General features: G+C 45.6%; 1 protein-coding gene across 1 annotated transcript; it reads left to right on the top strand.

Moving 5' to 3' along the window:
• The first annotated feature begins 5,648 nt into the window (after window positions 1–5,648).
• On the top strand, window positions 5,649–12,524 carry HSP90AA1 (heat shock protein 90 alpha family class A member 1). The gene is made up of 11 exons (XM_005520122.3): window positions 5,649–5,805; window positions 7,552–7,710; window positions 7,804–8,170; window positions 8,628–8,761; window positions 9,237–9,545; window positions 9,649–9,814; window positions 10,075–10,265; window positions 10,400–10,547; window positions 10,899–11,167; window positions 11,286–11,619; window positions 11,779–12,524. Exons 2-11 carry the CDS (start codon window positions 7,552–7,554, stop codon window positions 11,886–11,888), a joined length of 2,187 nt encoding a protein of 728 aa, XP_005520179.1. The 5' UTR covers window positions 5,649–5,805; the 3' UTR covers window positions 11,889–12,524.
• Window positions 12,525–13,271: the final 747 nt, after the last annotated feature.

Raw genomic sequence — 13,271 nt, 5'->3', positions numbered from 1 at the left:
AAAACAAAAAGCAGAACCAGAGAGTGAAAGAAACACTTTTAACTTGGTGGAAGACAAAGTGTCTTGTATAGTTCAGTTGGCATAGGTATCATGCTTGATCTATATGTATAATTTCAGCTAAGAAGTACATAATTTTGTAATTGTTCTGGGAAAGTGTAAAACATTATATAAGGTCTAAAACTATAAAGAAAATATGCTTTATTGCAGCCATAAGGGAATACTAAGATGAGGAAAAATTTAAAATATCAAATTTGAGTTGTTATAAAGCTAACCTATTCATTTTGTAACAAACACACAAATTTATGATAAGACTGAACAATTATTCTGGGACCTTATTAATGTCCCATGAATCCAGGCCTTTCCATGCTCATTCTCTCAGCTTTCCTATGCAGCTAAGCTTTACATATCTATATAAATATATGTTATATAATAGATATATAAATTATAATTGACATTTGTTAGTAGTGAAATTGTCGACTTCTACTATAACAAATATATTCTTGTTCAACAGTAAGTCCCTTTAGAATTCCTTCTGAGAGAAATGACTGACGGTTTTCACAGTCCCTGACACATACTTCAAGAACTATAAACTCTTAGGGAAAAAGAATGTACACAGAGCCCATGGTCCATGCAATTACTGCTGCCACCTGCAGTTCCACAGTACAACTACATTGTATGAGATCGATTCTGTTCTTTGCCTCTTAAGTAGCTTCTTCACCAGAAAAACATTTCTTCTAAGTGACTATCGATCCTATTTCTAATATAAATCACCTTTTTTTGTGACCTACAGATCTTATGATCACTTTAGCTTCCAGCAAGCAATGAGAAAGCACAAAAGAAGAGAGCCTGGGAAATCGTTTTAAGAAAACATGAAGCTTTGCTCAGACAGATATCCATTCCCAGCTTTACATTTCATTATGATAACACATATTTTACATGCATAATTCCATATGTTAAAGCAAACTAGACATATATTACCACATCTTTCTACTTACATCATTCTTCTGAAATCTGCTGTTAAGCAGTTTCAGTTGCTGCAGCTTTGTTTTCCTTCAGTAAACCCTGAAGCACTGAGATAACATGGCAAAACTGTCTCAGAACTCAAACAAAATTAATTTTAAAGCAATGCTATAAAAGCATTAAGGCTACAATACCAAACACTCAGAAGTTAAGTTAAACGCTGGAATTCAAATACTCAATGCAAATGTTTTTAAATTTGTTTGTGGCTTGTAAAAAACAAAAAAATCTTCTTCAGCAACACAGAAAAAACTCTGATTGAATTAAGAATACCCAGTTTTCCTGGGTGTTATTTCAACACTTTGAATGTTAAATAACTTCCTTTCAGCCAACTTTCACTTTGTTCTTTTTAAATATTATAACTTTCAAATAGCAAGGAGTTCTATGAAATTAAAGACTCTATTAGGATGCAAATGTATACAGAGAACAAGTATGGGACTAATCCTTAGGAAACCAGGAAATGCACAATGGAGGCTTTCTGCTAAGGAGTGTCCTGTTGGTGAGCTGGGATCAGCTGTCCCAGCTGTGTCCCCTCACAGCTCCTTGTGCCACCCTGGCCTCCTTGCTGGGGGTCAGTGTGAGGAGCACAAAAGGCCTTGGTGATGTCCAAACACTGCTCAGCAATAACACAAACATCTCTGAGTTATCAACACTGTTTTCAGCACAAATTCAAAATATAACTCCATGCTGGCTGCTGTGAAGAAAATTAACTCTACCCCAATGAAAACCAGCACATTCTCTCGGTTGAAGAATGGATCTATCTCACTCAGAATTTCCTCCAAAATTAACTCTGACACGAACCAAGTTTGGAACCAGTCTTTTTTTCTATTTTTCTTCTTGCCTAAAAGTGAAGCAATAAAAAAACTGGGATCAGTTAAAATAGAGTAACCATAGGAACAAAGTGTCTATATTTGCTAGCCCTCACTCCATAACTGAACAAAAAGGATACAGGTTATTCACAAGTCATGAAGAAAATATGTGTTTTACACAGGCACAGAGGAACTCAGATTAAGCAGAGCTGGGAAAACTTAGATGGGTTGGTATGAGATGACATGCTCCCAGTGCACTTGTCAAACAACTTTGACAAAAGAAATCAGTCGCTTTTGAAAGCTGAAAAATACAACCACAAAAGAGAAAACAGAATGATGTGACTGGAGAGTAGACAGTATAAAGGCATGTGATCCTGCAGACATATGCAAAACCTCCCATAGGTCTTCACATGCTTGAAATGACATACATCCCTAAGTCTGAATCACTGGACTCACATTAATCGAGACATTAGAAAGGAAAATACTTTCTTAAACATATTGAATATTTTTATAAAAGTGGCACCCCTAAAATTCTGGACACCTCAAAAGGAGAGCACACAAGAAAATTTAGTAGGATATTGCTTGATAAAATGCTTGGACAGATTTCCATATATTGCAATATGTTCTCTGAAGTACAGAAGTTATTTGGATGCAAATACATTTTAGAAAGCGTTTCAGTCAATGCAGTCTGAATGTAAGAAAGTTTCAGCCTAATAGACTCATTCTACAGAATTTATACTATACCATGACTATTTCTTAATCTAAGATAAAACATGGAAGTTACATCATTATGCCTGAGTGTAACTGCCACACTTTATTAGGACAGTGGTAAAGAGCCACTAGGCTGCTTTATGGAAGCAGACAACCAAAGCAGCTGTCAGATCACTCAAATCATAGTCACTGTGCAAAGAAAGGAACTTGTCGTACTCAAGAAAGCATTTTGATGCACATTATTTCCTACAGGCATACATGTTTGAGAGAAAGGAAGAGAAATGCATGGAGAAGCACCTCAAATCAAACTTGAAGAGAGTACAGAAAAAAACCAGCCTAAGTACCAAGAAGGTGACCCAGACATAAGTGCAGAACTTCTGAGGCTGTGTTGGCTGAAATCCAGCTTTTTCAGTAACTTAGAACAGTGAGAAAATAACCTCACCCTTGAAGTCTGATTTCTCCTGTGGGCTGAGCAGCAGCTCATCTATACACCCTTTTACGTTGTTGACACCACAATTAGTTTTTCCACCTAATTAAAATAATCTGCAGGATCCTATCCTGTATTTTGGCCAACTGCTTGGGTCAGAGCTGGAGCACCAGGATTTAGAAGGGCAGAGTCCTTTAAGACATTGCAGTACAACGCATGTACTGATCCAGATACTGCAGAAACTGCAGCAAGACAAGCTGTAATTTTAATTCCTCGGTGTTCCTACATGTTTTACACATGTACTTAATGTATCTTGTCAGAATACTGAAAACTCCCTGAAAACATAATGCTACAACAAAATCAAGCCAGTGGACCCCAATTCAGATCTGCCTGTCTGGGTTAAAACTGCAGGATAACCAATGCAAAGGACATTAAGTTCAGCATGAGGATTTCTAATTAAATGTGTTAATGGATCTAAGTATTGGAATATCTAATTCATGCTAGCCAGTCTATTTCAGATGCTCAACTTGGAGAAGGGCAGGTTAAGCAACTTAAACTTCAATTCCCTGAAGTCAGACAGATGTTGAACTAGACAGGAGTCTGGGGCACATCAAAGAGCCAAAAGAAAATGGAAAGAACTTGCACCCGAGATAAATTTTTGCAACAGAAGCAATGTTATTTTTACTCCTCAAATAAATAGCTATTTTTTAGAGGAAGGAGATTTGTCTAGATTCATGCTTACATCAGTGCACAATTTTAACATGTAGTTTCTCTTGGTATTTATATCCTTGAAAGTGGATCAGCTCCAAGAAGAAAGTTTCAGAAGTCTGGTCTGGAACACATGGGATGCAGATCATTCTCCTGAGATGCGAAAGATCTGCATTTAACTCCCTGCTCCCAATCAGGTCATTCAGGATATAAAAATACCCGCCCTGCTAAATGCTGCAATCACAGAGCTGCTGAGTATAATGAGACATGTACATATCAAAGCCTTTAGACAGGATATGTAAATGTATGTATAAAGGTGTCTCTTACAGTGCCCTTTGAAGATCAACCGAGATTTCCCAGATGAACTGGCAAAGGCCATGTTCAGGCTGAGAATCCCAGCGGGTTTCGGGCTGTGGGCTATTACAAACCAAACAGCACTGCCTACGCCTCATGTCTACTATTAGCACTTAAATCCTTAAGTAACTGCATAGCTATGTAGGTCTGCGGAGCCGCTTGGATTCGGTCCCACGGCTCTTTTTACCCTGTGCAAGTGCACAGACTGAGAGGCAGAATTTTGTTAACTCACAGACTTATACCTGCTGCGTGAGAACCAGTGTTGCTTTCCCTGAGCAGGCGAAACGCGTTACCACAGCATCCCTAAGCCGTGATTCACCCGGCTACGCCCGGCAGCGCGGCCGGATCCTGCCCGGTGAGCAGGGCAAGGGGAGCGGCGCCGCCCTCCCGCAGCCCCTCGTCCCAGCCAAGGGGATGGCAGCACCTGATGTACCAGCACTGCTGCACACCTAAATCTGCAGGCCAACACAACTGCACACCTTCACCTGTGCACACACCCCCACACTCCTGCACATCTGCACACACACAGCCACACAACTGCACACCTCCACCTGTGCACACACACAGCCACAGTCCTGCACACCTGCACACACACAGCCACACAACTGCACACCTGAACACACACCCACAGTCCTGCACACCTGCACACACACAGCCGCACAACTGCACACCTGCACACACACAGCCGCACAACTGCACACCTCCACCTGTGCACACACAGCCACAGTCCTGCACACCTGCACACACACAGCCACACAACTGCACACCTGAACACACACCCACAGTCCTGCACACCTGCACACACACAGCCGCACAACTGCACACCTGCACACACACAGCCGCACAACTGCACACCTCCACCTGTGCACACACACCCACAGTCCTGCACACCTCCACCTGTCCACCCCCGCGCAGCTGCACCTCTGCACACCTGCACGCCCGCACACCCACATATCTTAAATCCATAACTTAAATCCTTGAGCTCGCACAGCTAAACCCACATACCTGCGCACCCCACACCCTCACACACCCGCACCCCCCACCCTCACACACCCGCACCCCTGCGCTCCCGCACAGCCGCACGGCGGCGCACCGGCCATGCAGCAGAGACGGGGGTTCAGCACGGGGAGAGAGAGGGTGGTCCTGGACCCGAACCCCAGCCCTGGACCGTTCCCGGCAGGAGTGGGGGAGCTCCCCGACTTTTCCAGGCCTTTCCCTGCCGCTCCACGGGGGCGGGGAGAGGACGGACAAGAACTGGGGGGAAGAGACCCCGGCCCCACCCCCTTCTAGGGCGTTCGGAACGAGGCTCGGCAGCGAGTGACGTCATCCGGTCCGCGCGCAACCGCCCCGGGCCCCGCCCCTTCACCGCCGGCCCGCGCGGCCCCCGCGCTTGCGCCCGCCTCCTTCCGGCTTCCCCCCTCCCCGCGGATTGCCGGCCCAGCCAATCGCTGGGGGCGCAGCGGGGCGGGGCGGGGGGAGCGCGCGCGCTCGCGCCCATTCAGCCGCCGGCCCCGCGGCGCCTGTCGCGGACAGCTGCGATTGGCTGCGAGCGGCACGGCCCCGCCCCTCGGCCGGCTTGTTCCGCCCTCGCCTCGCGGCCCCCTCCTCGCGCCCCCCCGCGCCAGCGGTGAAGGTTCCCGATGGTTCTGGAAGGAGGCGGATCCCGCCGTATATAAATCGGGCGGGCTGTGGGGAGCGCGCACTAGTGAGGTTATAGCGGAGCGTGAGAGCCGTGTCACAGCGCCACCGAGGAGAGCAGCGCCCCTTCCCCCTGCCAAGGTGAGGGGTGGGGGGTGGTAGCCGGCGGTGGATCGGCGCAGGGAGTGTTTTCCGACCGAATCCTGGGGCTCGGTGGTTGAGGGCGCGGGGCTCGTGTTCGGAGTTGGGTGGGGGTGGGGTGTGCTGCACGAGCCGCGTGGCGCAGGTCGTGCTTCCCTCTGTGTATTTTTAGATCCTGGGAAAAGTGATTTGGGCTCATAGTCTGGGTATGGCTGAGAAAAAGAGGGGTATTGATAATTCTGAACCCAGATAGATAAATTCGTGTTCTTGTAGGAATAGCGGCAGAGGTGGGCAAACCGAGCAGTTCCTTGGGGGTATCTGGTATCGTAGTGGACCTGGGGGTGTAGGTGGCGGTCAGGGAAGGCTGTTCTTGTCCTGGGGTGCAGCTGCAGCGCCGCCTCCGCTTCGCAGCATGCTCGGGAGGGCTGTGGGGGGCTGAGGTATCAGCGGAGGTATCGGGTGGCTGGAGAGATGCATTCTCAATGAGGGTACCCAGCCATGAACGCGCAAGATGGAGGAGCTGCGGTGGTGGGGGGAGGGTGCTCCGGACCGGGAAGGTGGCGGCGGGGGCGAGAGGGGGAACGAAAGGAGTCAGGAGTAGGAGAAGGGAGCGGCGGCGGTGGGGAAAGAAATAGCGGCTAGAAGGGGAATGAACTGAGTTACTGTGGGGGGTAGGAGCGGGGGCCAGAGAAAAGGTGGGACAAGAGGGAAGGGAGCAGCGGGGGGGGGGGAGAGAAAGAGTGGGGGCGGCAGGAAGGAAGGAGTGGGAGAAAAGCGGAATGTAGGCGGGAAAGAAAGGGGGAGGGGGAGAAAGAGCAGCGTGAAGGGGCAGGAGTGTGGGGGCAAGGAAGCGAGGCCGGGAGCGGGCTCGGGGGCTGCTCGGCACCGCAGCGCTTGAGGGGGGGGGGGGGGAGTGCGCGGGCGGGGGTGAGGGGGGCAGGGAAGGCTCTGGCAGTTTCTAGAACGTCTGGTGGTACCGGCGGGCGCCGCCAGGGGGCGCTGCGCCGCCGCCGCCGCTCGGGGGCGCGGTCTTGCCGCGGGCGGGGGAGCCGGGGCCGCCCCGCGGCGGTGGCCGGGCCTGCGCCCTGCGGCCGCGCCGCTTCCCTCTGTAGCTATTAGAGCCGGGTTGTGGTTGGACAAATCTTCGTGGGGCGAAATCCGCCGCCCCTGAGTTTGGCTCCCGTAGCACGGGGGGAAAATGGGGGTAGCAGGTACCCGGTGAAGGACGAGTATTTGTTAATGTAAATACTTGTCCAGAGAAACGGATCCGATTGAGCAGTGTTGGTACATAAGTGAGAGCTGTGTATAGTGTTTGCTGCTGGACGTGATAGCCGTGTATGAGAAGTAATAGGGGGATTGCAAATAAGAGAGATCCCAAGTAAAAGTTTCGGGTATTTCCGTAAGAAGGGAAAATAAAGGTCCAGTATTAATGCATAAATTAAGGAAGGCGAGAGGAAAAGTGCTGTCTTATCCTAAGTGCTGTAAGGTAAAGTGAGTGTAAAGGAAGCCTGTAGTAAAAGTTCTGTCATGTGTCTTTTGCATTCCTTAAAATTCCTGAATGATTACTGTCTGGGAATAGGATTTGGGAAGTTTGTTGTTTTTTTTTTAATATATGTGTGTTCCCTGGTGCTGAAAGCACGTGGTTAAAAAACTTGATTTCAGAATGCCATTGTCATTGCCTGCCGGAGGATGTTAGCTAAGCTGTTCCGGATGGAATTTCAACTCCTCCCTCTTCTTCCTTCACAGATGCCGGAAGCTGTGCAAACTCAGGACCAACCAATGGAGGAGGAGGTGGAGACCTTTGCCTTTCAGGCCGAGATTGCTCAGTTGATGTCTCTGATCATCAACACTTTCTACTCCAATAAGGAAATCTTCCTTCGTGAGCTGATTTCCAATTCCTCAGATGTAAGTAACAAAATTAGTCTGGTTAATTCTGACAATTACTGAAATTTTCAAGGAATAGCCAGGGAATGTTAAAGCATGTCTGTTCTTTTACAGGCTCTGGATAAGATAAGATATGAAAGCTTGACTGACCCAAGCAAGCTGGATTCTGGAAAAGAGCTGAAAATTAACCTGATTCCAAACAAGCATGATCGCACTCTTACCATTGTGGATACTGGCATTGGGATGACCAAAGCTGACCTGGTCAACAACCTTGGTACCATTGCCAAGTCTGGCACCAAGGCTTTCATGGAAGCCCTGCAGGCAGGGGCTGATATCTCCATGATTGGTCAGTTCGGTGTTGGCTTCTACTCCGCCTACCTGGTTGCTGAAAAGGTGACAGTGATCACCAAGCACAACGATGATGAGCAGTACGCTTGGGAGTCCTCAGCTGGAGGGTCCTTCACTGTCAGACTGGATAATGGTGAGTGTTCAGTGTTCTTGCTCAATGATGATTTTTAAAGATGTTTGGCAATAATACATAGTGTGCCTTGGAAAGGACACAAGATAGAAAAAATTAATACAACTAATGCGTCATATCTTGCTATTTTAGTTGGCATAATTCAGTATATATTGAATGCCCAGGTAAATGGTGCATTAAGCTTTCAAAGCTTAAAGCATGAAAAAATACTAGTCAGACTTCAACGATGTATGCAGAGTCTTCAGAAATTCTGAACAGAGTAGTAAACATGTTCTGGAGCTTGTTTGAAATACATGCAGGGTACAGTAAACTTGAGAAAGTGTAACCTAACCTAGGCTGTTAATTTACATGGAAGCTTTGTTTTCCTACTGGTGGAAAATGTGGCTGATGGAGCACTGCATTTTTAAAATGTTACATTAAGTCTGCTGCAGCAAAGTAAAGCATGGAAACTCTATTCTAGGTGAACCTCTGGGCCGTGGAACAAAAGTCATCCTGCATCTTAAAGAAGATCAAACTGAATACTTGGAAGAGCGGCGAATCAAGGAAATCGTCAAGAAGCACTCTCAGTTCATTGGCTACCCAATTACACTCTTTGTACGTACCTTACATTAAATGCTACACAAGTATCACCACTTTCACATGTGAGAGTTCGTGTAAGAAGGAGCAGTTAATCGTTCTTTGGTTAGTTTTGGTTTCTCCAAATACCTTATATGGAGGAATTCTGGGGAAGTGTAGTTCCATTACTTAAAACTGAATTTCACAGGACTAGATGAAGAAAAAAGGCATTTTCTAAGCCAATAATGTTGGTTACCAGATGATTAATTCATCTGGGTGTATTGTTGAGTCATTCAGTGTAGTGAAAGTGAACAGTAAGAACTTTGCTAATAGCACATGGAGACAACCACCACTTGTGTCAGCACCCAGAATGAGAGTATTTGGAGTGTGTATAGGACAGCTTGACACTGTTTTGTGAGATTCTCTGGCTTTGTGAGGCTGCAAGGGGTACCTTAGAACTGCTACTTAGTAATTCTACAGCTTTTGGAATTCAACTACTGATGCTGTTCTGTAGGTGGAGAAGGAGCGTGATAAGGAGGTGAGCGATGATGAGGCTGAGGAAAAGGAAGAGGAAAAAGAAGAGAAGGAAGAAAAGACAGAGGATAAACCAGAGATTGAGGATGTTGGTTCTGATGAAGAAGAAGAGAAGAAGGATGGAGATAAGAAGAAGAAGAAGAAGATCAAGGAGAAGTACATTGATCAGGAAGAGCTCAACAAGACCAAGCCCATTTGGACCAGGAACCCAGATGACATAACCAATGAGGAATATGGAGAATTCTACAAGAGTCTGACTAATGACTGGGAAGACCATCTGGCTGTCAAAGTAAGTTTCTTGACGTTTGTGTTTCGCATTTGGAGAGCTGTTACGTGATTATTGCAGTGGAACCATGCAAATGGACTAAAACAATCATCTTGCTTTCTCACAGCACTTCTCTGTGGAAGGGCAGCTGGAATTCAGGGCTCTCCTCTTTGTCCCACGGCGTGCACCCTTTGATCTGTTTGAGAACAGGAAGAAGAAGAACAACATCAAACTGTATGTGCGCAGAGTTTTCATCATGGACAACTGTGAGGAACTGATCCCTGAATATCTGAGTGAGTATAATTGTGGGGAAAGTGTTGCCTAAGAGGTTAGAAGAACTGCTTAGCTATTCTGTACTTTCTTTTTGTATGTAAAGAAATTGGGAAAGGGGGAAGATTTGAATTCCGAACGGTTGTTCAGCAGTAATGCCTTAATTCATGTTTACTGGAGTTCTTCAGAAACAAATACATAATTTCTAATGGACAGAGCCACATGTAGGTAGAGGGACCAGTAATACGTGAAACTAACAAAGATGTTCCTGTCATTTTTGCAGATTTCATGAGAGGTGTGGTAGACTCTGAGGATTTACCTCTGAATATTTCTCGTGAGATGCTGCAGCAAAGCAAGATCCTGAAAGTGATCCGGAAGAACTTGGTGAAGAAGTGCTTGGAACTTTTCACTGAGCTGGCTGAAGACAAGGAGAACTACAAGAAGTTCTATGAGCAGTTCTCCAAGAACATCAAGGTTTGTAGTCTTTCTGCTGAACAGTGTGGATATTTGCACATGCAGATTGTTCTTGTGCCTGAGCTACTAAACTACCACAGTTCAGTATTTACTTGAGGGAATCACTTACTGATTTTTCTTCCTGCTTATTGTAGCTTGGCATCCATGAGGACTCGCAGAACCGCAAGAAGCTCTCAGAATTACTGAGGTACTACACATCTGCATCTGGTGATGAGATGGTTTCTCTGAAGGATTACTGCACTCGGATGAAGGAAAACCAGAAACATGTCTACTATATCACTGGTGAGTTGGGAGCTGAAATGGTCAGAAGTGCCCACGCTGTGTGTAGGTTTATCTTCCGGGGGATTTATAGATGCTGTTACAGGGTTCCAAATTCCCTTGCTTGGCAGTAATGGGAAGCGTTTCTTTACCTGGGACTCCGGGAAATGGAAATTGGCTTTAAAATAAGTTTCAGAGTATTAGATGCTGGAGCTTCAGTTTAAACAGCTTGAGTGTCTTTGGGCTGTCTGTGCCCCTGGGTTTTTTTCCTGTGGTTGGGACATGAAGCACCACAGCTGTTGCATAGGCTCTGCAGAAGCTGAACAAGCTGCTGCTTGTGCTGAGGCTTACCTGTGGTGCTGTTGTGTGTTGCAGGTGAAACAAAGGATCAGGTGGCCAACTCTGCTTTTGTGGAGCGTCTTCGCAAGCATGGACTGGAAGTCATCTACATGATTGAGCCTATCGATGAATACTGTGTGCAGCAGCTGAAGGAATTTGAAGGCAAGACCCTGGTTTCTGTAACAAAAGAGGGCTTGGAGCTTCCAGAAGATGAGGAAGAGAAAAAGAAGCAGGAGGAGAAGAAAGCAAAGTTTGAAAATCTCTGCAAGATAATGAAAGATATCCTTGAAAAGAAAGTAGAAAAGGTAAAAATACCTTGTTTACATGTTTGTAAAAGTGCAATCTAAAGAGAATTTAGGGTAAATCAGTTGTACTTGTTAAAATGCTTAAATTGCAAACTTGTGCTTTGTATTCCCTCTGCAGGTTGTTGTGTCCAATCGTTTAGTTACTTCTCCCTGCTGCATTGTAACAAGTACATACGGCTGGACAGCCAACATGGAGAGGATTATGAAAGCGCAGGCATTAAGGGACAACTCTACAATGGGATACATGGCAGCAAAGAAACACCTGGAGATTAATCCTGATCATTCCATCATTGAAACACTGAGGCAGAAAGCAGAGGCTGATAAGAATGACAAGTCTGTGAAGGATCTTGTCATCCTGCTGTATGAGACAGCACTCCTGTCCTCTGGCTTCAGCTTAGAAGACCCTCAGACACATGCCAACCGCATTTATAGAATGATCAAACTTGGGCTGGGTAAGTTCCCAAATCTGTCCTGGCTCAAGTGAACTTGGGGTGTTATTGTCTTGGTCCTGCTTGGCAGTGTGGAAAATGAGCCCTTCAGGTGATGTGCTGTGGAGATGAAATGTTTGTGTTGTGTTGTCAGCACTAATGGGGTGTGTGTTTCCTGCACAGGCATTGATGAAGATGACACTGCTGCAGAAGAAGCCAGTCCAGCAGTCACTGAGGAGATGCCACCTCTTGAGGGAGATGATGACACATCACGCATGGAGGAGGTGGATTAAACCAGTTTACAGGAACTCATGAATGTTTCCTTGGCTAATATGAATAAGTTATATTTTGTATATTATGAATGTTACCTGCCAAAAAAAAAATCTTTGACACTTTGTCTGCATTCCCTCTTTATATTTATTTTCAAAGATGTTATACCTTTATTTTTGTTACATTGCTTTTTCAGCTGATGTGAGATACAAATGCCATTGAGGGAATATTTTCTTTAACACTGTACAACCCTAAACAGGCAAGTAAGGAGTTAGTTATTTTTGTCTGTATTAGCTGGTTGCAGGTGGCAGGGTTTTTGACTTATTCTTAATTGCCAGAAATGTGGAAAGAAGTAACGAAGATGGGAAGACATCAGGGTGTTCAAGTTTGTTTAGTGTTCCACAGCTCTTCAACTCTTACGTGTCTAACATACAGTACCTAGTAACTAGGTATCTAGGAGAGCTGAATCTCTTGGGGAAGCTTTAATCCTTCTGCTCCTAACAAGGTCTTGATGTTTAAAGTTGTTTTTTATACTGTTCAAGGATTCTGGATTGCACTCTACCATAGAATAGAATCCACTGTAAATCTCTATTGTGACTTATGCAACTCTGCATGTACAGTTCAAACCTAGAACTGTAAGAATAAAAGTGTTAAGAATGGAGCTGTGTCACTGACTTGTCTGTTCACACCAAAACAAAACTGCTTTGCCTATGCCCACGAGGAGTTGTTGTGCTGGAGCCTGAGCTCCAGCTGCTGTGCCTTAAGTCTAATTAATAGGGTGTGCTTGGTGATCCCACTACAAACCAGAGCTGGAAATGTCTGTGGAAAAGTGGTTATTACACATCACACAGCCTGCCAGGGCATACTTGGTTGTGCTGTATTGTGTTCCTTGGCATTTGTCTTACAGTAGCAAAGAGAAATTCTTAGCAGCTCCATCCAGCAACGTACCCTTTTTGCTGACTTTAAGCAGATTGTATTTGGTATTCTTAATAGCTTAAATTCAATGAACTGATTTGAGAGGAGGAGGGAAGGGTTAAAGGGCAAAACCTGTTTCCTGCAAACTAGTCCAAAGTAACTTGTGCAAGTTCCGGCTGCCTGAGGAGATCTTTATGTTAAAGCAGCACTCTGAGGGTAGGGAGTGATCAGTCCCTGTTGTGTAGGTAGGCTGGGGCACTGCAAGCTGCTAGAACTCAAGCTGGTGTTCGTATGTCAGTTCACTCGACTGAGATAATCACATTGTTCCAGATCTGAATTTTCTCAAAGATGAGAAGTGAGAAGATGGGATATGAATATCCACTGCTTTGATGCTGCTTACACAGTTGCTGGAGGCTGAATATGTGTAACAAGTGCGGCATTGTTTTCCACATCAGCTATATCAAAACATGTTCAAAATCATTTCAAATTAT

This window comes from Pseudopodoces humilis, chromosome 7 (genome assembly GCF_049639895.1).
Source record: "Pseudopodoces humilis isolate 2021_Gansu_Grassland_sample_001 chromosome 7, ASM4963989v1, whole genome shotgun sequence".
Taxonomy (NCBI): Eukaryota; Metazoa; Chordata; class Aves; order Passeriformes; family Paridae; genus Pseudopodoces; species Pseudopodoces humilis.
Note: the sequence above shows the minus strand (reverse complement) of the source record. Positions and strands in the feature narration are given on the sequence as shown.

Coding starts and splice junctions, on each gene's coding strand:
- HSP90AA1 (XM_005520122.3), top strand. CDS start 7,552: ATGCCGGAAGCTGTGCAAACTCAGGACCAACCAATGGAGGAGGAGGTG. Junction 8,171..8,627: donor CACTGTCAGACTGGATAATG/GTGAGTGTTCAG, acceptor ACTCTATTCTAG/GTGAACCTCTGGGCCGTGGA. Junction 10,266..10,399: donor AGTTCTCCAAGAACATCAAG/GTTTGTAGTCTT, acceptor TGCTTATTGTAG/CTTGGCATCCATGAGGACTC.